Below are 24,741 nucleotides of genomic sequence, written 5' to 3'. Positions count from 1 at the left end.
ATAAGTCTCAATGTTGGATGGAGGTAATCTCAGTTTCTCACAGACTATGCCCAGGGAACTCAGGCTCTGCTAAACCCAGGTCTTGCTAAATCAGACAGATCCAATAACAAACTGTCAATCTTAAAGTGGAAAAATTAAGGTTTTCCTTAATTTAAGATGGACAAAGGCTTCCATTACCATAACGTTCATGGCAATTCATGAAGATTCATTAAAATAGAGAGGGTTTGGGAACTCATCCCAGTTGGAGAGGGAGGAAGTGTTTACCTAGTTGAATCAATCCTTAGTAAGATATATCTACTGTATTATTTTGGGGATGGGTTAGAGAATTCAAACAAATACCTTTAGAATGGATTGTGAGCTCATAGAGCTAGGTATGGAAAGGACCTCCAAGACCAACTAACTCTACTTTTTCATTTTAAGGCAGGAAGTTGAACAATTTATCCTGAGAGTCAGGAGATAAAGGTAAGAGATAGGATTGCCTCCTCCCAGGTGAGAAGCAATGTAGCATAATGAACAAAGATGACTGGGAGACTTGGATTCAAGTTTTACCTCTGGCATTTAGACAAGTCATTTGACCTCATTTCTCTAGGCAATTCTTTAAGATTCTTTAAAATTACAGCTCTTTAAAGTGCAGAGAAGATACTGTACTGATAGAGTTTCCTCACCTGGGAATTCCCAGTGAAAACATAAATCCAGTCCTAATCCTCTGTTCCAGAGCCAATAGTTTTTCCATTATATCAGATTTCCTACATTTTGAGGAAGCTGGATCCAATATATATATATATGTTAAATGACTGAATGCATAGGTAATAAGTTATAAAGCAAGTATCCAAATCCAAATCCTCTGATTCCAAATCCAGGATATTTTCCAACGTATCATCTTCCCTTTAGAGCTACAAAAATAATTAAGGTGTTAACAGGATCTCAGATTAAAGGAGATATTATATCTCCTCAGGAAATAATCTAGAAAAATCTAGATTATCAAAAGAATATTTGTTTAAGATACGAATGAAGGAAAGTAGTACTTCTAAGCCTCAAATTATATTATAAAACAGTAATCATCAAAACTTTTTGGCAAAAAGATTTGACCAAAAGAAAAGATTTTGGTTAAAAAATAGAAAAGTGCATCAGTGGAATAGGCTAGACAAGGGAGAATCAGAAGTAAGGTAGGAATGCAATGACCCAGTTTTCAATAAACCCCAAAACATAGATTATCTAGGAAAGAATTCTCTATGCTATGAGGATTATTGGGAAAACTGGAAAGGAGTCCAGGAGAAATTAGGTTTAGACTAACAGTTTATACTTTAAGTCACAATAAATTCAAAATGGGCTTGAATGTAAAGATTAGGAAAGATTAGGAGCTAGGCTGCATAGTAGTTAAAACAGCTATCCTGGAGTTCAAATTCAGTCTTGGACACTTGTTAGGTGTGTGACCTTAGGCAAGTCACGTAACCCTGATTGCCTCAAAAAATTATATAGTTTTCATAGTTATTACTTGGGAGTGAAATCTTATCCAAATAGTTGGATAGTTGATTACAAATTAGACAATTTTGATTACATAAAATTAGAAAATTTGCACAAACAAAATTAATGCAATCAGAATGAAATGTGAAACAGCTATCTGGAGTGGGGGGGGAGGGGGAAATCATTGTTTAAAATATCTCTGATTAAGTTGAAACTATCTCCACTCATATGAAAAAGTGTTCCAAATCACTATTGATCAAAGAAATATAAATTAAGACAACTCTGAGATACCACTACACACCTGCCAGATTGGCTAAGATGACAGGAAAAAATAATGCTGAATGTTGGAGGGGATGTGGGAAAACTGGGACACTGATGCATTGTTGGTGGAGTTGTGAACGAATCCAGCCATTCTGGAGAGCAATCTGGAATTATGCCCCAAAAGTTATCAAACTGTGCATACCCTTTGATCCAGCAGTGTTACTTCTGGGCTTATACCCCAAAGAGATACTAAAGAAGGGAAAGGGACCTGTATGTGCCAAAATGTTTGTGGCAGCCTTGTTTGTAGTGGCTAGAAGATGAAAAATGAATGGATGCCCATCTATTGGAGAATGGTTGAGTAAACTGTGGTATATAAATGTTATGGAATATTATTGTTCTGTAAGAAATGACCAGTAGGATGAATACAGAGAGGACTGGAGAGACTTACATGAACTGATGCTGAGTGAAATGAGCAGAACCAGGAGATCATTATACACTTCAACAACGATATTGTATGAAGATATATTCTGATGGAAGTGGATTTCTTTGACAAAGAGAAGCTCTAACTCAGTTTCAGTTGATCAATGATGAACAGAAGAAGCTACACCCAATGAGTGCAAGGGATAATGTAAAAAATTACCCTGGCATGGGTTCTGTCAATAAAAAGTTATTTTAAAAAAATTAAAAATATCTCTGATTAGTATTTGATATTCCACATATATAGACAATAGACATACAGGTCCAAAAACTATTCACCAATAGATGAATGGACAAGGGAGATAAATATGTAATTTTCAAAAGAATTGCAATCAACCACATTTTCCCTCAAAGGAGCATCAAGTTTGGAAAAGTCACAAAAATAGCAATTGCCACACAACCTCTTCAGATTGTATTGATATAGATATAGATGTACCTATACATGTAGATGTACATAAATAGATATTCTTGATCAGGGGTATGTGGGATGTTCAGGAAAACTAGTGTCTCTGGTGTGAGAGCTTGCTGAACCTTTTCAGCATTGCTCATTCACCTTTGGTATTTACCTTTACCCAACTCTCACCTATGTTTCCAGGTAGTATGTGCAGTGGCCCCACCCTGGTAAACTGTCTCAGTAGAAGGGCTACACTAGATGGAGGGTGACTGAGAAGCCTCAGACCCATAGTTAAGTTGGGGGAATGTCTTCCTCAAACATATGAAGATTCCCTGGTAGAATGAATAAATGCTGACAATTTTTTCTAACCACCATGGAAGGGGCTGAAGTGGTCTGTGTGGAGCATTTAACAGCTTGGTCAGATATTAAAGACCAAGATCATCTACTGCATCCTGGGCCATCATCAGTCATCTTGACTTTTGTCCTATCACGGGCCTTTGATGATTCAGGAAGAGAGAGTGATGACTGTACAAGTCTGCTTCACTTAAATCTAATTTACTCACAAGTTCTCTTCAAAAATGAAGGATGAACAACATTATCAACCACATGAAACAATACTCCAAATCATTAATATTAAGAAAATGCAAATCAAAACAGATGTGGAGTTTAACACATTAATTTTTTTTAAAAAGATGAGAACAATCAAGGTTTTAGAAAGCTAATGAAGCTGTGAATTGGTCTATAGCTAAAATGTCCATACCCACTGACCCAGAAATTCCACTACCGTAAGTATTCTTAAAAAGTCAGCTAAGTAGCACAGTGGATATTGGAGTTAGGAAGACCTGAGTTCAAATTTGAGCTTAGACACCTGGTAGCTTTGTGATTTGGGGCAAATCACTTACCTTTTGTTTTATCATTTATAAAATGGGAATAATAATAGCACCTATCTCCCAGGATTCTTATAAGGATCAAATGAGAAAACAATTATAAAGCACAGTGCTTGACACAAAGTAAGTGCTATATTAATGCTCACTAAAATTTTTTTACACTAAAATATTTATAACAGCATTTGTATGTATGTGTGTGTGATAGCAATGAATTAGGAAAAAAGTAGATACCTATAGATAAATGTAGTAAAATGTTATTATACTGACTGTAAACAGTAATTAATACAGAGAACCCTTAAAACATCCATTTGGACATATGCAAAGTGTAGCAAACAGAACCAGGAAACAACAGAGGCAATAACTATAGCAAAATAAATGGAATGAACTACAAAAACAATTGTTTGCTTCAATAATTGCTTCAAAATTTGAAAATACTTGACTCCAAATAAGAGAAAGGAAAAAATACTTTCCCTCATCCCTTTTTTACAAAGATATATGATCATGGACATAGAAATTTGCATATACAGTGAATTCTTTTAAATATGTGGGTTAGTTTTACTGAAATTTTTTTCTTTTCTTTTTTAAATTTTCAATTGTGAATGCATATATTTTCTTTTAATGTTTTGAGTTTGGGTTTTGTTTTTGTTTTTTGCTTCTAGATTGTCTTTCATTGCTGTGTATTTGTATTCCCAATCTATTGTTCTCTCTTTTGTTTAGAAGGCCAGTTTTTCTATTCTATCCATTATTTTTACTGTGCAAGTCACAAATTCTGCTCTCCTAATCCCCATTTTTTTTTTTTTTTTTGCTGAGGCAATTGAGATTAAGTGACTTGCCTAGGGTCACACAATTAGGAAGTGTTAAGTGTCTGAGATCTGATTTGAACTCAGGTCCTTCTAACTTCAGGGTTGGTTTCTCTTCTGAGCCACTCAGGAACAGTATGTTGAAGTTCCATGTTCTCCTCAAATTACATAGGGTCTTCTGCCAATCAAGTGTTAGATCATTTCCTTTGATTTGTAATCTTTATTCATTGATACTAAACTCATTTGCTATATCTGGAGACCATATTTCCTAATGTCCTAAGTTTTCTTTGCTGTTGATTTATCTTTTTGCATTCAAGGTCTTTAAATTTTCTTTTGCTCAAAATTTTTCTTAAGTTCAAATTTTCCTCTCCATTCTTCTTATTTTCTCTGTCCCTCACTTTCTGACTCTGTCCCCTGTGATTGTGATTTTCATCCTCCCATGAAGGCAATTCACAATTCACCAGCCTAGCTATGTGTCCCAATTGACTTTTGGGTAGTCAATACCAACCCACCTAGATATTGTGCTCCTTCCTTTGAGCTTTTTGAATACTGCACCCTTCCCCCCACCTGTATGGAGTGTCCTGTCATGATATCCTCTCCTGATCTCTCCCAACCCTGATTCTTTGGCCCAGAAACAGTGTTGGTGCTACAGGATTGTCACCTCCATCAGGCTTTTGTTCTGGGAAGGCTAAGACTGCCTACCTGTCTATGGAAGCTAGGGCAAATTTCTGTAACCTAGAGCTGAGGCCTTTATAGTACTGAAAAGAGAAATGAGAAACTAGAATGTGGAAGTGGGCTATTACGATTGCAAATATACAATCTATATCAGATTACTTGCTGTCTTGGGGCAGGAGAATAGAAAGGGAGGAAGGGAGAAAAATGCAAAACTGAAAATTTTATAAAAGTGAATTCCAAAAGTTATTTTCACATGAAATTGGAAAAAATAAAATATTATTTACAAAAAAAAAATGGGGGTGTTACAAGCTTGTATCTTTGAGTCAGCTAGTATAGTCTCCATGCTTGGTAAAATGGTGGAGGATGTTTTAGGTACTAAGGTTAAACTCAAGGTCATGGGTTTGGTCACTTTTTTTTTTAACTTTATTTTGGATTTTCAATGTCCTAGATCATCAAAACAGCAGTAGCTGTTTTATTCTTGTTGCATAATTTCTGTTTTGGAGACATTTGAGTGGTTATGAAGACTAGTGAATATGTCTAATCCTCCATTTTGTTGCTTATACAATCTTAAATTTTTCTAAAAGATGGTTCTTTCTGGGGGTGAGGGAGGGATATAGTAAGAAATGTTGGAAATGTAGAAATAAAAGATCAATAAAATTTTATGATTCAAAATATTTTTCTTCCTCATTTTCTCGCAAAAGTAGTAGTATATGTTGCAGAGAGGTTTATTTGCAGACAAGGCACAGTAGCCTACAAGGTCACTTCCAACTCTGCTGTTCAGTGATTCCATGAAACTGAAACTATAATTTGCCTATGATCACACAGTTACAGATTTAGGATTCAAATAGGTTATCAGTGTTCTACTTTGCCAAATGGGCTGCTACACTAGATGTAGTAGATAGAGAACAGGGTCTGGAATAAGGAAGATGAATTCAAATATGACTTCCAACACTTACTAGCTGTGTAACCCTCAGCAAATCACTTAATCCTGTTTGCCTCAGTTTCCTCATCTGTTAAACGATCTGGAGAAATAAATAGCAAGCCATTTCATTCATTATGGGTCAAGAAAGCCCCAAATGGAGTCACAAAGAGCAAGACACAACTAAACAATAATAAAAACATTGTTACCTGAGACAACTCAAACCAGATTAAAATGTATTTAGAAAATATTGAACAAAATAAATAAAAATACAATGAAGCATAGATAATATTACATTTTAAAACTGTGTTGCTATGTGACCCGCAACGATCCTTATGGTTGATCCTTTTGGAGGGCTCAGGTTCAATCTGATGACAACACCAATCTGGATAAATCAAGTCTAGGTGAAGAGGTTTATCAAGAATTTAGCCTGAAAAATCTAGTTACAATTCAGAAAGAATCAGCCAGAGGCAACTCGCATAACCACCAAAAAACTGGAAAACTCAGGACCAGAGCAAGAAGGGTTTATTGCAAACTTTAATCATTTATGGTTGCTAAGGGTGAAGACATGGGATCTCAGGGAGTGGCTGGTCAAAGAGGGAGCTTAGTCTAGAAGGAGCCCATCTAGGCCCCAAGGACCCAAATTCCCCCTTCAGTATTGCAGATGCCCTTTATTAAAAAAAAAAAAAGAACTATTCCTTAAACTCCCTACAGGCAAAACAGAACCTGAGTATAAGGATCTTCATAATCTATTCCCAGAGGCAATTATCCCCGTTAACCTGCTCCCTCCCCTTCCCTTCTTCTGCCCCTTCCCCAGCCTTCTCACTCTTTCTTTCCCCTCCCAGTCTAGCTTTATTCTGATTTTGAACCTAATGATATGGACTTAATATTTTGTGGACAGTTTTATTTTTAAGGGAGTAAGTAGGAAGGTAACTGCTTAATAAATACTTGTTAAATTATCCAGATAATTAGCCCCATTCTGCACTTGAACTGTGTAGATGCTTACTTAGGAGGGAGAAGGGCTTATAGAGGCAATGAATGAATCGTCCAGTTCTTAGGCCTACAAGGTTTAAGTTCTTCAAACTGTTTCTTAGAGAATTGTTGTAATTGTTGTAATTGTTAAGATAATTTGACCCTGAATTCCTCCTCCTGCCCCAAGAACCTACTTCCCATTTCTTTGAAATCTTTAGACCATGGAGACCATTATGAGTTTCTTGTCATTTTTTAGGCTTGAGAGTGTTAACTTTCTTCTTCTTTCCCATCTCAGTGCCCAAGACAGGGGAAATGAAATTGGTAAGGGGGAGTGGGAATGGAGAATAGTTACTGAAAAGTATCTGCCCAACTTCACGGGCCCAAACCTCACGTTTGGGGTTACAGTAGTCCTTCCAAAGAGAAAAATGAACTAGACAAGTGACTAGCCTTTGATCATATGATTAGCCTGGGGGAGGCAAGGAGGAGCCTGGAGAAAGGAGTTCAGCTCTGCCCCAATGACATTCAAGAGGATCTTCTCCCTCCCCCACCCACCACATCATAAACCACCCCCCCCACCACCACCATGCTAGCTTCTCTCCTAGGCATTTGTCTGTCCATTTGGAAGGAGGTGACCCAACCAACTGGAGAGGGAAGGGGATGGTGTTCAGCTTCAGGTCTGTTTGGGGAAGGGAGGCTTTGTGTGGTGAGGGTGAGTTAAAATGTCTCCATTTTCATTCCAAATCTCCCTCTCTCCTCCAGCCACTATTCCTCCCCTAAAACCTATCTGGAGCTGTTTTCCTCCAAGGCCCTGGAAGGGAACTCGTGAGCTGGGTCCAGAGCCTTATGGGAGGCATGGAGTATCCAACTCTTATCAGACTCACATCATCTGGGGTGCTGCCTGAACATCTTGGGAATGTTGTTGCTGGTACCAGATCCCAAAGTTGCCGACATAACCTCCAGTAGGCAATGTCCTGGGCATATCCCATAGTGAGGGAAGGGATGGGGACAGGGCTGGGAGGGTCCCCAGAAGCTCCCCGTCTTGAATGTTGGACCCCTGTTTCATGATTTTCTTATATTTTGAACGTTTGTTCTGAAACCAGATCTTCACCTATGAAGGAAAAGGAGGAGAAGAAAAGAATCAGGAGAGATCTCAAAAATCAGGTCTTCCTATTTCCCCCACATCAGATTTTGTTCAGAGTGGGTAGAGTAAGATTGGAACCCTTCCTAAACTAGAGTAAATACATTCAATTCAGTTATTTGTTTGTATGTATATGTGTATGTGTGTGTGTATGTAATCTACTTAGTAGAAGGAGTTTCAATACTGAGGCACTCTTAAATTTCTTCACATTAAGTGTAAAGTAAATGCGTTAAGGGCTGGGGAAGAGAAAAATACACAAAATCCCCACTCTCCAAAAAATTGAGTTCTAGGATGCTTATAGAAATAAATATAATAATAATGTTCTATGGTATGACAAATAGGTCCTAAGAAGAAACTATACCAAAAAAAACTAAGAAGAAGAGAGATTACTTCCAGTTTGGAAGAAGAGGGTGGATTAAGAAGGCTTCCTGGAACAGATGGTCCCTTAAATGACCTTATAAATAAGGCAAGGATTTCAGTAAGAGATGATGGGATTACTGGGAGAAGTTCACCTGTCTCATGGACATATCTTGTACATACCAACAGTCTTTATCTATACCTTTCCCCTATCCAGAAATACCTTCTCCTTTCTTGCCTTTGTGTCGATTCCTCGAGGCCATCCCATGACCATTTCCCTGAACCTAAAAAGGATCTACCCTCCTACCTGAGGTCCTATGATATGTATTGTATGAGTCTTCATTTGGAATTTATCTCAGGCTACCTGGTGAGGTGAGATTCTGTTTCATACAGGGGTGTGTCATCCCTCCAGCCAGACCAGAAGCTTTCTGATAGCAGAATTACAGTTGTGTCTTCCCAATATTAAGCCCAAAATGTATACTCAAAAAATGTTAGTTGATTATTTGACTAAACATTCTCTCTTTGAATGAACTCCTTTTAATTTTTTAGAGGTGTTTGCTTTCTTTTGTTAGGGGTCTTATGTAGGGGTAGGGTGGGGGTGGGGAAATAGGGATTAGTTTAACCAGTGTTCAATTGCCCCCTAGTTTGGTTTTAGGGACTCCAGGAAGATCTGTTTCTCCTCTTCAGCTTCTCTGAGAAGCTCCAAATTCTGCTATTAGGAGCCCGAGGTTCAGGTTTTATCTAGCTATTTAAAATGCAAATAACCAGAGTTTAATCACTCATTAAGTCTTGTCATTTATAACTCAGTGTGAATGAGTTTATCAGATCTTTGAGTCGGTGCCACGGCTAGTGGGGAGAAATGCCCAGAGACAGGAAGGAGTAGAGAAATAGAGGAGAGAACTGGGCCATATTTGGGGAGTTGAAGAGGGAGGGGGAGCAGGCTAAAGATAAACTTTGCTTAATGCCCTTTGCTTTCTCATTCTGCTCTCTCTTCAAGTACAATTACTTCCTCTGGGGCTGCATGGAGAACAGAGGAAAGGCTGGGTGGTCTCCATGGGGGCCTCTTCCTACCCACCCCCACCCCCACCCCCAGGGCATCTGGCCCCCACCTGAGTTTGAGTTAGGCCTAGCTGGGCAGCTAGCTGAGCCCTCTCCGGAAGGGCCAGATACTGTGTGTGCTGGAAACGTTGGTTCAGATGTTGAAGCTGGAGGCTGGAATAGATGGTTCTCGGCTTTCGAAGCTTCTTGGTCCTGGTATTCAGCTGGAGTCCTTCTGGCTGTGATAACCCAAGTGGCTTCTCCAGGTCTGGTGGATGAGAGAGCAGAAAGAAAAGGAATGTTGGTTTCCCAATATCAATCACGCAGACTCCTCATTCTTTTGGGTCCAAACATGTCTCTTGGCAAGAGATTCTCAGAAACAGAAAACATTGAGACTCCCAGGTTTCTCCCCTTATAGCTTTAAAGTATCGATTTTCTCAGTTTTTGTTGTTTTCCTACTGTCCCCTAATCCTGATCAATTCCCTCATTTTCATAAAAGTAGGTTTATTTGGAGCCACCAGAAAAACCAATCCCTAATGCAGACACCCCCCACCCCTGGAAACTCTCGAAAATGAGAAGGCATGTGAAGGAGTGTGAAAGAAGTCACAAATCCTATCCTAAAGCCAAGGCTGATTCTATATAGCCTTTGGGCCTCTTGTCATTTCACCATTCACCAGAGCAGATTAGGTATTTATTTTCCTCACTCCAGCAGCAGAAACCCTCCTGGGATTGAGTCTCCGGGAAAGACCGCCCCAGCCTTCATCCCATCCCCGCCTTCAGCCCACCCCCATCCTTTCCTCTATGGGCCTCCAATTCCAGAGACAGAAAGGGTGGGGGGAGTAGATTCCATAGAACCACAACTTGTCAGACTGAAAGGGGGGGAGTGGGCTTGAGAGTCCACAAGAAACACATTTTTATCAGAACTAAGAGAGAATTTAGGGTCTGATCACCCTCATTTTATTGAGAAAGAAACTGAGGCTAGTGGGAAAGAAGGTATTTGACCCAGGACTTCTCCCCTATTGAAAAGCCTGCCTGACTGGGTTCAAGCATTGAAAGATTAACTTTCTCTTGCTCCAATCCCCACCCCACTCCCGCCAAAAAAACTCTTGCAAAGAGCTCCAGACTGTATACCAGAGATGGTCTTGATTTGGGGAGAGCTGGATTGCAGTTTTATACATCCTACCGAAGAACCACTTTTGAAGGACTTTTGTCACCAGGTTTATGTAGTGTTTTTACTTCTGAAAGGAAACTGCTCTCACCAAGACCCTTCTTAATTCATTGATAGTACTAGAAGTACAGACCAGTTATGGGACAGATACATAATGTGTGACTCTGGAATACTCCGTTTTATGCTGTGCAGAGCAGGGACTGAAAGCCCCGACTCTTGCCCAACGACCCCATAAGAACAGCATAAGCAGACCCATCCTCGGCCCCCTTCCTGGCTTCTTAAACTTTCTCTATTCTAAACTCCTTTTTGCCCAGAAATTTTTACATGATTCCTTCACAAATCAGTTTAAAAAGTTTTGGTCTAGACTGGATCCCTGGGTGAGGCAGACTCTTGTCCGGAGGGTTGCTGAGGTGGTTTATCCTGCGAAGTGAGCAAAACAAAACATCTCCTGTCTTCAAGCAAACTTCTCTTATTCCATTTCCATTACCCATTATTAAGGTCCTGGAAGGCACTCTCCCTAAATACCAAACCCCGAAGAGCTTTATAAACCGTAAAGTACTATGTAAATGCTATTATGGCTGCTGTGTTATTCTGCTCTGTGTGCGTTCTCATTTGTTTAGGCTTTTTCTTTGAATATGTGTGTTATCTGTGTTTGTCAAGGAATCTCATTGTGCAGTAGTTGTGTGTTTGTGTATCCCTATGCAGTAACATCTGGTTGGGTGTCTCAGTATCTGACCTGGTATTTTTCTACATGTGTCAGGAAAAAACTGTATATCTGTATATATTTCACTGTGTGGTCTCTGATCCACTTAAATGAAATACTGCCATCCTGGTCTACATCTGCTCATCTCCCCACCCTTGAGAACGATTTCCTGACTAGGCCATCTGCCCTCCACCCAAACATTACCAATCACAGTAGAGGGTACCATGATCAGAAAAACTTTCACCCCCTATTTCCAGAAGAAATATTTTTTTTCTTCTTTCCCTCCCCTGACATAACTTGCTATATATTTCATGGTGTCTACATGGTCCAGGAACAACAATCCAATCTGAACCACCTGTGCAGATGATTTCTTTGGGTATAATGGGAACACAAGGAGTGGGAGTTGAAAGAGACAGAGAGACTGACAGAGAGAGACAGAGATAGACTGAGTGAGAGACAGAGAGAGGAAGAGGGAGAGAGATGCTATCAGTTGTGGCCTAAGTATTTCCCCTTCAGAGCCCATGACCCTAAGAACATGTATATATAACCAATATTTCTGCTCTGTCTTTTTCTTTTTCCCTTCTCACTGTCTATGCCATGGCTCCCAGTGATTCTCTCCCAGAGGCAAACCCTGAAAGTAACAAATAGTTCAGCTCTAGTGACTGCAAACAATCACTGAGACTTATTTTAAAGGTTGCCTTCAGAAAAGCTGCCAGAAGCCCCTAGAGGACCCTCCTTGCCACTCATCACTACAATTCTAAATAGCAAAAGAGAAACCTCTCCTCGTAGTCCCAACTACTGCCTTTCCAAGGCAAAGAGGCCACAAAAATCATTGGCAAAGAAAGAAACAGCCCTCAGAAAGGGGGTGCTGCAGAGAGCAGCCACCACTCCTTGAAAAGGGAATGCTAAACACCCAGTTTCCAGATCATGAGGCCTGGGTTCCCAGAGAAGTACAGACTGGAGGCCAGTGAGAAGAAGAAGGGAGGCAGGAAGAGAGAAGAGCCTCTTCGTCAGAAATTTTTCTTCACTGGACCCGGGAGAGAAAAGAGCAAGGAAAAAACCTCAATCTTTTAAAATTTTTCTTCTGTCTTTTCCCCTGGGTTAAGGGAAACAAAGGAAGGGTGATTAGAAAGTCAATAGAAAACATCAACAGAACAAATCTACAGAGGCACACACCCACAGTAGTTTTATTTTTTCAAGGAAGGGAAAAAAAAAACCCTCAATAACTAACTACCACAAAACCATAACATACCTTTGCTCCAAACAATACAGATGACAAAGAAAAGGGAAGGTGATTTAGGAGGAATACAGATGCCTACTTTCCTTTCCTTCAAACACTATCTAACTATAGAGAGGTATGGTAGCCAGATCTTTTCAGGGAAAATGGTTCTATTGGGCTGGGCAAAAAGAATTCTCAAAAACTGCAGACTGAAAGAATGGGTGTCACAATGCTTGGGGTAGAGACCAGGGCCCTTTTGGAGTCAGAGCAGCATGGTCCACATTCAGAGAAACATTGCCTTAGGAAATCAGAAGGGCAGTATCCACCACTAACTTTATATTGAGATCTTTTAAAAATTGCTTACTATGGCTCTATTTTCTTCTCTCTTGACTGTAAAGGGGTTGGACAGAAAGACGGGAAGGGGCAGGCAGGGAAAGGGGCTTCAATCGGTGACATTTTGTAGTTCTAAGTATTTTACTGAGCTCTAGGAGGAAAGGCTGGGCAGGGAAATACTGCTGTGATTGTGTGAAGGATAGCGACTTGGTATGTCACTAAAGGAGAGTGTCACTGTATAGATAGTGAACCTAAGATAGACTGAATGGAGCAGATTACTGAGGGTGTGTGTATCATTGTGAGAATCTAATTATGGGAGCAATTAGGTACAATTAGGCTAACTCCGAAGGTGATGTGGGGTGTTAACTGCTGTGCAACCAGGTGCATTTACAGGGCACCGGGTATATGTGAGGCTGTGTGCAAATAGTATGAACTTCTGTGTATAGAATATGGAAGTTTGTCTAACTCTGGAGGCAGCTGGACTATATTTCTTTGTGCATGAAGTTATATGAGGTCTAAATGGCATAGTCTGTATTTGCTGGATTTGAGAATCCACCTAAATTTTTACTAAGAGTGATAGCCCCTCCATCCATCTAAGGGTCCAATGTTTTATCTGTGATGTTTGTCCACTGTACTCTTTACACCTTTCCCCGAAAAGAGATTGATTCATAGACCAACGCTGCTGCTGCTGGATTCTCCGAAGCCGGGAAAGAGTAAAAAAAAAAAAAAAAAAAAAAATCCAGCATGATTTTGTTTTGTTTTGTTGTCCGTTATTTTAGGAATGACATTACTCTCAAACAAAGCTTTAAAAGAGGGTGTAGAGACCTATGCCATGCCCCTAAGGATCAAAGATAGGGAGATAAATTGGGTGGAGAGGAAAAAAGATCCCGATTTGCAGACCTCCAGATCCCTAAATGGTTAGAGCCGAAGCAGTGCCGAAGTCTCTTCCATTTAATTTCCCTCAGAAGAAAATGGATTCTCATCTTTTTTTTAGTTAAACTCATAGGGACTTGGTGGATGATGAGGGTGAGGAAATAAAGTCCCAAACGAACCCTCTCTTCACCCCACAAATAATCAGCCCGCTGGCTCTGCTGTGATTTCTCTTAATGCGGGTTTAGTATAAGAACCGCTTGGAAAGACAGTTACTCCCTCCCGGTATCGGAAGGAGAAGCGATTATTTTATTGGGAAGCTTGTTCCGGAGAAAGGTAACACAAACATCTCCCCGCCCCCCCCCAACACACACACACACACACACACACACACACACACACACACACACTTTTTTTTCCAAAAGTATACATCTGGTTTGTTTCAATTTTCTCCTTACACGTAGGAACACACACATGCCCTACTGCGTGGATTTGAGGGAGGGGGTGGAGAGCGGGGAGGGAACGGACCCGGCTTTACTCAACAGCAAATCGAAACCAGGTCGAACTTGAAAGGAAAAGGGGATCGACCTGCCACCCCCTCACCCCTCCTCCTGCCTCAAACCTTTCTCCCTCCTTCTCTTCCTCCCTCCTTCCTCCCCCCCATTCCTAGGTCGAGTCGAATACAAGTTAGATTTCAACCCCGCTATCTGCGCTCAACCTTTGGAGGGCAAAGTAACAGGGAGAAAAGCAGGTACCGGGGATTCGCCAGAAACGGGGAACAGTGTTGTCTTATAACCCACTCCCCCGGCGCTTCCGCCTTACCTGCCACCGCCTGCAGATTCACTGCAGGACTACGGAGATGCAGCGAGGCGGTCCCGGGCTGCTGGTAAGGCAGGTGGGGGCCGCTGGGGGCTGTGGGGCTGACAAAGGGGTAACCTACCGCGAAGCCGTACGGCTGCGGAGCTCCGGGGTAGGGCCCCTCGGGGGGCTCAGGGGATGAGGGCTGCAGACCACGGGGGTACGAGGAAAGGGAGTGTGCGGGCGGAGGGACAGGAGGGTAGTTCTGGTAGGAAGCTTTGGGGACATCGGGTCCCGGGAGGGTGGTGGGCAAAGAGGTCATGGTTACAGTGGCCCTGGGCCTAAAAATTCCCGGCATCATTTAGACCCATGGCCTGGCCAACACCTTCTTCCACTTCCTCCTTCTATCCTGGCCTCCCGCCGCTCTCCCTTCCCCAAGCCCAGAATACTTGGGTTCCGATGAGCCTTCCCCCCACCCCCGAACTTAAAATCTCGGGGAATGTCCCCACGCCGCCTCCCGCAGAGAACGTGAACCAGGGGGAGGGGGTGGGAGAGGGGCCTAGGCCCCCACCCAGCAACTTTAACCCTCCCCCCATCCCACTTCGTGGAGCCCCCTCCCTTTCCCTCTACTACTTCACAGGCTAAGATTCTCGGGCACCGGGGGTGGAGTGGGGCACCCACCCTGCGTCCAGGATTGGCTAAAACGCTGGAGGGCGTCACGGAGCCCCTTCTAGACCACGCCCCCCATCAATCCTTTGGAATAATTCACCTCAGGAAAGTTGTAAGGTGGGATCTGTGTACAGGATCCTGGGTATTGAGAGGGAGATGTTGTAAGGTCATTAAGTTCCCTTGGAGAATAGGGAAACCCAGGAGTCTGAGGAGGCAGAGGCTTCTCACCCCTAGAAGACAGTTTGAGACTCGCGGAGCTGGACGAGGAAAAGCCTGGGTGAAACGGTTCTGTATCGGATTTGGGCAGAGGCAGTTGAGGAGAGGGAGAAAGGTTCAGGAGTAAGGAGACAAGACAGGTGCAGGGACTGAGCCCACATCGACTTTCCTCTTGGCTCCTGGTCTGGCTACAAGGTCTAGGGACAAGGGACGTAGGGCTCGGATCCTTTCTTGTCCCCCTGCTCCGAAAGGTCAGTAAACAAAATGTTCCGAAACCAAAAAACATATCCTCCAGTCTCATCCCCTCACCACTTTTCTTCCAGGCCCAGGTCCCGGCCCGGGCCTACCCTGCCCCAGTGGGACGGGGTGGGGCCGGCCAGGCAGCTGCAGGCTTGGGAGGACGGGCTGCAGGTTCAGCTCTTCGGAATGTGGAGCTGTGCAGCGGCGAACCGTGCTTAATGAGGTTGTTGGTAAACAGATCCTGGGCGGAGGGAAGGTCGCTTGCTGCCGCGAGTTAGGAACGGAAACCAGCTCCTAGCCAGCTCGACTCACGTGTTTTGAATACACACCCCCTTCTACACACGCAGACACACACACCCCGAGCACCTGCCCGATAATACACGCGCTATGGCTAGAGTTTTCTCTCTGGGTCCCGGAGAATTCTGAGCCTCTTGTCAATCTCAGAACTCATTGTTCTTTGGTCTTCTGCTGGAATATATTTTAGGCCAAAGAAAAGTCAAAATTAGAGATAAGAGCAGCCTACAAGACACAGCTCTCTGCTTCGGAAATCAGATGTTCATAGTGCCTGTTCTCGGTGGTCTTTTATAAACCTTTCTCCATAAGCCCAGAACCCTTCGAGTGAGCTCTCATCGACCAAATCACTGACCTAAGAGATTTGCGGGTGATGGAAAGATACAAGTGGAGGCCTTAATAAATCTTCTAGAGACTCCCAGAAATACACCTAATTTGAATCAGTTAAAATCCGAAAACCAGGGCTTTCTCTTATTTCCTAAGAGAAAAAATTTGAAGAACATAAAACAAATGTGCTTATAATCATAATTGCTTTTAAACATGTAGAAACAGATACATAATCAAAGTATGCTACAGTGTTCACATTCACATATGTATGAATACATATACCAGAGACATTCATCCAATCTCTCAGTAACTGTTACTGGACTGATATTGGTTACAGTTTCTAAAAGAACATTAGTTAAAGTTTTGTATTTTTATGGGTATGGATATAGGTATGTTTGTATATACCTATGTGTATATATATATATATATATATATATATATATATATATATATATATGGTTTTGTAGCATTATTTAATTGCAATAATATATTTTAGAATGGAGATTTGAATGATTACTTCTAAGGGATTCATAAAGGGCATTTTTACATGAATTGAAGGCTTGAATTTCATGATCTTGGAGATCCTTCTTCCTCCACTCCCATCTTAGATGCTATAGTTCAAGAGCAAGAGAATGCTCAGTGAATAGTAGAATGCAAGTTTTTGCATTTATTGAGGATCAGACTGTGTGTGCAAGGAATGGCCCTGATGCCATTGGTCGTTGATACCTGAAATAAAAGTAAATCCCTGTGCTATTTAAATATGGCACCTTGAAACATTTCTCCTAAACATCTTTCTATAGTCTTTGGTATATTTTAGGCACATGGGAGTGATATAAGTTATTTCTGTCTGAGAATCAGGAAACCTGGGTTTGGTCTAAATTCAACCATTAACTCTCAGCTTGGGCAATTCAAGTGAAAATTATCTCTAAGTACCCTACAAACTTTGATATTCAATGGAAGCAAAGAATACTGGATTCCTTGTGCTTCCCTCTCCTATAATATAAGGATTTTTTTTTTTTTTTTTTTTTACTGTACCTACATATTTGGGACTCTGGTCAAGAATACTTTTCACACCCATATGCTTTCAAAGAGCCTGAGCAAGGGGAGTGTCCATCTCCTGAGTATTGTAAAGGAAATGAGAGCATCCCAGACTGGCTTTTAGAATAGGAAAAAAAAGTGTCATCTAGCTTCGGAGTAAGGGACAAGAAAAAATGGTTGAAGAGTTAGGAGGAAAATAAGAAGGCTCATCCTCTAGTATTGACATATATGTAGGTGCTGGGTGAAGAGTAAGGTTGTTAGTTCCCCGGATGAGGGTCCTGTACCTTTAAGAGCAGCAAACCTGGATGAAACTGGACACCTACTAAGCCAGAGGGATAGAAACTAGTTTTCCAAGAAAGAAAACTCAGAGCCCAGACCAGGGCAAATGGAAACCCATGTCTCTGAGGGCTTTTAAGTTTGGGGTACTTCTCTACTTGAGGGAAAAAGGGTTAACTTCCTGGGGCTACTTGAAAATCCCATTCATCTTCCTCATCCATAAGGGACAAGAATGACAATTTTAAATTTAGAAAAGCTGCTTATTCTTGGGAATTCTCGATTTGATCACACACCCAGTTCTTGTCCTTCCTTCCAGCCACAGTGCAAGTCTTTAAGTAAAGAGGACACAATTACTCTAAAGTTTTTGTCTGCTGACAAGTCCTAGTCATTCTTTTACTGTTCACTCTAGTTTCTCTTCTTCATTTAAGAACTGCTCTGCCCCATGTAGCTTGAATGGGGAGCACTGGGATTCTAAGCACCTCAAATGTCCCAACTCCATTGTGGCACCCCAGACACTGGGACAGGGAATGATTGGGAAGAGTCTCAGATTCCAGTTCCCTACATCTGAAAGGGCTGCGCAAAATTCTGTTTGAATTCAGAGCTTCCATTCTCCACTTCTTTTTTGCATTATAATTCAATTAATTTCAACAAATTTTGGAACTTAATTTTATTTTCCTGTTTTAAAAAATTTTTCCTGTTATGTTAATTTGTGAATGTTTCTTCCCTTAAAGATGATTTAATCTTCTGACACAAAAACTGAAAAGGAAAGAAAAAAACTCCACAAAGCCAATGAGTTAACTACATCTAACAATACATACAATATTCTATACCTCATAGTCCCTCACCCTTGCAAAGAGAGTTTTTTCTCTCCAGCTAGCATCTAGAAGACAAGTCTCAGTATTAGGTCAGATTTGTATTCTTAGCAAGTCGCATGCACATAATAGGCATTTAAGTAATGTTCACTAAATTGAATTGAATTGATGCTTTGAGATATCAACACATTCCCCTTTTAGAAACAATCTCTGAAACAGGCCAGGTGGGAGAAGATAGATAGATAGAAGAGTGAATGTGGAGGCTATCAAGTCATAGAATTTCAAGTTGGAAAGAACCTCAGGGACAAATGATTTATTCCACCTCTCTCATTGTGCAAATGAAGAAATTGAGGTATACAAAGGTTGAATGACTTTGCAAGGTCTCCGAAGGTAGCTTAGTGACAAAACTAGGACTAGAACCCAGAGCTGATTCCCACATCAAAGATTCCTTCCTCTCTCCCTGTTCACCATCAAGAAATTCTTCTTGTTTGCTTTCTTCACTTCTTACCTTACTGAGAGCAGGAAGACAATAATCATCAGGGGTTCTCAGTAATGGGAAAGATAGGATATAAACAGATTAAGACATGAGTTCTGATTTTACCACTGACTACTTGTAGGACTTTAAGCAAGTAATTTAACCTTATTGTGTATTTTGTCTTACCTTCCCCCAACTTACTTTCCTCATATTAGAGGATGGATTCCATGAAATATAGGGTGTCATATCCCTCTCTATTTCTAGCATAGGTTCCTTGAAAAAATAGATAATAAATATTAATTTATTTAACAGTGTAGTCATCTACACTAGAAATACTCTTGAAATAGAAACAAGAGGGATTGGGGATGGGAGAAGTCAAAGAACAGTTATAGAATTTAGAACTCAAAGAATGGAATTTGGACATTATGTAGTTCATTTTCTTTCATTTATTTTTACAGAGGAGGAAACTGAGGCCCAGATAAGCCTAATGACTTGCCCAAGACACTATTCAGCTAGTACCACTCATCTAGTAACAGAGATAACATTGGAGCCTCTATTCCCAAGTCAAATACTCTTTCCAAATTCACCAAGTTCTCAAATATGTTTACCATGTATGTAATCTGGAGGGATAGAGGCAACATGGCTGAAAGCAAAAACAACTATGGAACTTAAGTTGCTATGTAACTTATGAGAACTAATCTTCAAGGAGGACATATTTGTGATTGTATTTTATTGTGGGCTCCATCCAATTTGAGTCCATTGTATTTCCCAAATATGGTTTACTCTTTCGTTGAAAAAACAAAATCCTCCGAGGATGGAAATGATGACAAGAGATCATTCATATAGTCCCAGGGTCTTTGTAACAGAGCTCTTATCTCCCCCCTTTCCCATATGAGGAGTCCTCCCCATACCTCAATGAACTTTGGAAATTGAAAGAATTCTGCACTGGGCTGCCATTGATGACCCTGGCCAAGTCCCCTTTTGGAATCCTAATTTCTTACTCTGTCAAATTTGGGGGAAGGTATAAATGCAGCTTAGATTGCATAAAGCTTTTGGAAAGAAATAATGGATGTGTACTATAAGGGAAAGCAGAGAATCTGTCTCTAGACGACTACTTAGGGCCAGATACTTCTGCTTTGCCCTATCCTGCTCCCTCCAAAATAATTGTGATATCTTAATGGAATTTTTTTTGGAGAAACAGTTTAATCGGGTTTTGGAAGCAAGGTTCTGAGGAAACAAAACAAAAACGCAAAGGAAAGTAATGAAAGTGACATTAGTTGTAGCCCTCCCACTTAACTGACTGTCTAAAATTCCCCTAAGACTTATTTTGATTGAATCTCTCCTATTAGATTTCCTGTGCAACTTCATCTGGAGATATGACCTGCTAGACTTTAGCACAAAGACAATATATCCCTCCTCTTCTAAGTTCATAGGATCTAGAACTATCATCTATTCTTTTCAACTTTGCAGATTACCAATCCGAGCCCCAAATAGGTTCGGATGACTTGCGAAAAAGGACTAAGAATAAGATAGTCGTACTTAAGTATTTTAATTCTATATCTAACTGATCTTTCCGTTGCACCAACCTGAGGATAGGTAAGTGCTGGGCTGTTGAGGGTCAAGACAGCGGTCAAGGAGATAGGAGTTGCTCTCCAGAAGGACGGGAGAAAAGGAGAATGTGGAGGGAATTTGAATCAAAAAAAGCCTACTCGTACACTCTAATTTAGAACTGGTATCTTGAGAGGGACCACTTACAGATCCATCCATCCAAGCAACAGTTCTATGAAGGGGGTACCCAGATAGGTGGGGAGGTTGGTTGGTTGGCTTGCAAGCAGGGCAGGGATAATTTTCTCCACTTTGCAGTTGAAGAAAACGAGGTCCAGGAAAGGGATTGACTTGCCCGAATTGAAGTGGTGACAAATCCACGGGAACCCAGGTCTCATGCGAATGGCTATAGCATTCTGCATTTAATGTATTTCGGCCCAGTCCCCAACCCGAATTCCACGGGGATGTAGGGAAACACTTTCTAAAACTTAAAGCACAGCGAAAGAAAACTATTGTTAAAATAGCGAAACTCCAGATATGGTCCAATACCTAACTTTATCTGTCTCTTTGATATCCTCACGTGACTTGTTCCGTCCAAGTGTCTTAGTTCACTTTGTACCTTCTTTTTTGCTTCTAGCACGTACTACCTTGGATCGTGGTGATTTGCGTGTGTACATCTCACTTCTCAGAGACGCTCCTTGAGAGCAGGGATTGTGCTTTTTCTTTTTGCATTCTCAGCCAACTCTGGCGCACAGTTTTAATATTCCCGGCGTTCTTATTTGCAGTAGATGCTTCATTGTTCAAACGAGTGGAGAAGAGTCAGGCGGATTGAAAACCCTACAAGGACATAAGTGATTTTTGTTTCTTTGTTTTCACCCGAAATATCCGATTGGTGTCCGCCTGAGAGTTTCCTCTCTTTCTTTACTTGTTGAATTCTTCAATTCGTCTTCTAAAACTTCACTTAATTGCCATCTTCTTTCAGGAAGTCCTCCCTTACCCATCCCCCCAATCTTTAACGACCTTCGCCCCCCACACCTTTCAGAGCTTTTGGTTTCGCCTCTGAGACACTCGGTTTGTACCGCTGTGCTAATCTAAAGTGATCTGTGGTCGATTGTACGGTCTTTGAGGGCAAGGAGCTCTTTTCATCCAAACGTCATCCATTTCTCTCATCAGCTGGCACCTGCTATCCCTCTCTCCACACAGCAGGAGCTTAATAAATGTCTGCTGAAGTGTACTGCATTATAGCTAACGAAATGAATTAAGTCTTGCTCTGATCTCTCTGCTTTCCGCTTCTCAAGCTGCACACGAGACCCGAAGTCCACACCGACCTGAAACCTCCTGGTCATTGTTAGGACAAAGTAACCGGACACTCTCGACACTCGTTCAAATCTTCCTTTTCCTGAAATATCTGGATAATTGCTCCCAATCTTGGCCGTTCTTTGTTTGACCTTTACTTCATTCAGCTAACATAGAAGTGAAGAATGCCCGCCTGTCTGGTTAGGGGCCCCACCGTGAGAGCCCCTCGAATTCTGGCTGTCCAAGCCGTTTCAGACAGTGCCCTATGCTCTGGGTGTGTGTAGAGGAAGGGAATCACAAAGCGATGAGGTAAGGAATGGCACTCAAGCCAGGACGTTTGGGATCCCTGCTTTCTCTGATGGTCAAGTCCACGAAGTCAGTCCTAGTTGGTGTTCTCCTTTCGCAAGATTACAATATTTTAAGGGGATAGAGGCCTTAGAGTTCGATCAGCTCATTTTACAGAAAAGCAACCTTTCAAAGGCTCAAGCAACTTGGGAAATTAAGTAATTTCATGAGGAGTAACTTGTCCCTGATAATACAGACAGTAGCATGAACGGGATTCCAACACAAGTTTTCTGATTTTTAGATTCAGCAGTGCTCATCTCGTTGCATCATCTTTCACTTCTTTTCTTTCTCTCACCCACCCTCAATTGGGGGGGGGAAGGGGAGACGGAAAAAGCTCTTTAAACTGAGTTAACATTTTACATTTTATATGTATATGCGTATATATATATGTGTGTGTGTAGGCACATACTTATACCTGCCTTATGTATGTATATGAATGTGTGTATGTGTGTAGATATATACATATAGATGCACATATGTATGTATGATTCCTTGAGGATGGAAATAGAGGAAGAAGTCACCAAAGGACTCTCCCATTATGACTTCCTACCAACCACGATTTTCTCCAGTTCTCCCACACAGACACTCCACAACACTGCAACTGAGTTGAAATGAGATCCATTGCTTTTAATCTCTTCCAAAGCAAGCAACTTAGATCAAGAATCAGAGATAGGGGGTTGCGGAATCTATTAGGATCCAGTCTGGAAAATCAGAAGGAGAGGCAAGAGTATTGCAGGTGCACTCTTAGGGAAAATAAATAAATAAATGAAATGTTCTGTTTCAGACCTAGCTCAGTCCTTGTACCTGTCAGGGAGAGAGGGAGACAACAAAGAATCCTTCTGGGTTTGAAATTCATTTTCTCCAGACACCAGAAAAAATATCTTTGAATCTTTGTGAGATACTGCAGGAGACCTATGAGCCATGGAAGGGATTCAGGCATGTCTGCAAGAACTTTGCACAATACTTGGTTTGAAGCTTTCTATTGCTTCTCTCTTTATCTGTAGCTGTCCCTTATGTGTATTTGTGTATAGGACTGAGTTGATTGCAAGATCCAAGAACCTGTGTCTTCTCTAAATTTTGTATCTTCGCCAGCGCCTAGCACCATAGGAAGGGAAGGAGAGAGGGAAAGATGGAAGGGAGAAGGAAAGAAGTAAGGAAGGAAGGAAGTAGATAAAGAAAGAAAAAAGGAGGGAGGGAGGGAGAGAAACAAGAAGAAAGGAAGCCAAATGAAATCAGTGAGAGCAAAACCCGTATAAAACGAATCTGGTGTAAAACAGTCCCAAGGAAAGCAATCGGTACTTCAATTGATAAAGTCTTCCAGTCCCCGGAACTGGGTGGACAATTTGGTGGGGAGAGGGAATCTCTAGCCTTCACTCCACTGTGGTTCAAAGCTGGAACTCTGGCCGGAATTCAAGGACATTTCTTACAAGGCGACTTTCAGGTGGCTCAAATCTATGGACTTCGCCGCTCAGGACCGGCGGGAAAAGAAACTGACTCGGGGTTGGATGATCCGCATATATGCACTTCCCTTGCTTCACTTTGACTTAAATAGTCGAGACCCCAACCAGTCTCAAATTGTGTTTGTTTAATAAGGAAAAAATTTTGCCAGTTTCCAGTTAACATTTTTAAAATTTGGAGACAAAGCTCGGTCAATTGCTGGGTTCCTGGCGCCCAGTCACAATGAAGGAGTGTGTGTGTGTGTGTGTGTGTGTGTGTGTGTACACGTGTGCAATTGGGGGATGGGGTACGGGCGCCACGGAAAATTCCGTTCAAACCCTTCAGGAACGGGAGGAGGTAGAGAAGTCCATACAGAACAAGGAGAAAGTGTGGTTGCAGAGGAGTGGTAATTTCTTCTTCTTTTTTTTAATATTCAAATATTGTAAAATGATAGGCTTGATCGAATCGGCAAACTGTTTAATGGAAGTATCCGGACCGCGGCAGGAGAAAAATAGTTGGGGATAGTGTGCTAGAAAAAGAGTAGAGAAAATAATCTGTAGACTAGTGGGTGACTGGTATCGTTTAAGTTGTATCGTTTATTAGGAGGTCTGGTGATACCAAGGTATAGATATGCAGGGTAGAAGGAGCTGGAGCAGGTAAGGTATGTGGAATGATTCCATTTTTCTTCGGCTAAGGTAAAGAAATGTAAATGAGAGGCGGCCAGTTCACCCTCTCAGTTCCCCAGTCTCACTATTGGGGCAGCTGCCTCCACTGAGGAGAGGAATAGATCGATAAACTAGGCCATGACAGGGAGTTGGATGTAGAGAGATGGAGTCCAGCAAGCCAACTGAAAGGTGGGTGGTGATGGTGAGAGATCTAAAGGACCCTTCTACTCTTGAAAGGAAAGGAGAGGAATATTCAACTCCCCAATAGTCCTCATTTGTTCCAATTAACTCCTCTTGAAAAACGGTTACATATTGGAAGGTCAGAGAAGCCGGGTGGAGGATGGGGTTTCTGGGGAATTGGAAGAAAGAATGAGACAGCTGGAGAGAAAGGGAAAAGGCTCAGAGGCCACAGAGGGAGACTAAAGCAGAGAATCAGACCCCCACTCCCACCTAGTTCTCTTCCCCCTCCCCCACCTCATTTGGAAAGGACAGAGAAAGAACTCATCCACTCAGATTTATCCCAGAGTGGGAGTGGGGTGATTCAAGTACCCAAAAAAAGATTTGGGGGGTGAGGGAATCTGTCCTATTTGACCATTTTGTATACTTGTATTTTGAGAATTCTAGGTGTCCATCAGA

The 24,741-nt window shown here is 41.6% G+C and overlaps 1 protein-coding gene across 1 annotated transcript; it reads right to left on the bottom strand.

Moving 5' to 3' along the window:
• Positions 1–7,445: 7,445 nt before the first annotated feature.
• DLX4 (distal-less homeobox 4) lies at positions 7,446–15,007 on the bottom strand. Its single transcript, XM_051994785.1, has 3 exons — positions 14,498–15,007; positions 9,454–9,650; positions 7,446–7,957 (listed from the first exon to the last, which is right to left on the bottom strand). The coding sequence occupies exons 1-3, from the start codon at positions 14,832–14,834 to the stop codon at positions 7,727–7,729; spliced, it is 765 nt and encodes a 254-aa protein (XP_051850745.1). The 5' UTR covers positions 14,835–15,007; the 3' UTR covers positions 7,446–7,726.
• Between the last annotated feature and the right edge of the window lie 9,734 nt (positions 15,008–24,741).

The sequence above is a fragment of the Antechinus flavipes genome, chromosome 4, assembly GCF_016432865.1.
Source record: "Antechinus flavipes isolate AdamAnt ecotype Samford, QLD, Australia chromosome 4, AdamAnt_v2, whole genome shotgun sequence".
NCBI classification, from domain to species: Eukaryota; Metazoa; Chordata; class Mammalia; order Dasyuromorphia; family Dasyuridae; genus Antechinus; species Antechinus flavipes.
The sequence above is the reverse complement of the archived record's forward strand: the minus strand, read 5'-3'. Positions and strand labels throughout refer to the sequence as shown.

Coding starts and splice junctions, on each gene's coding strand:
- DLX4 (XM_051994785.1), bottom strand. CDS start 14,834: ATGATGCCGGGAATTTTTAGGCCCAGGGCCACTGTAACCATGACCTCT. Junction 9,651..14,497: donor GAATCTGCAGGCGGTGGCAG/GTAAGGCGGAAG, acceptor CTCATCCACCAG/ACCTGGAGAAGCCACTTGGG. Junction 7,958..9,453: donor TAGGCCTAACTCAAACTCAG/GTGGGGGCCAGA, acceptor TTTCCTTCATAG/GTGAAGATCTGGTTTCAGAA.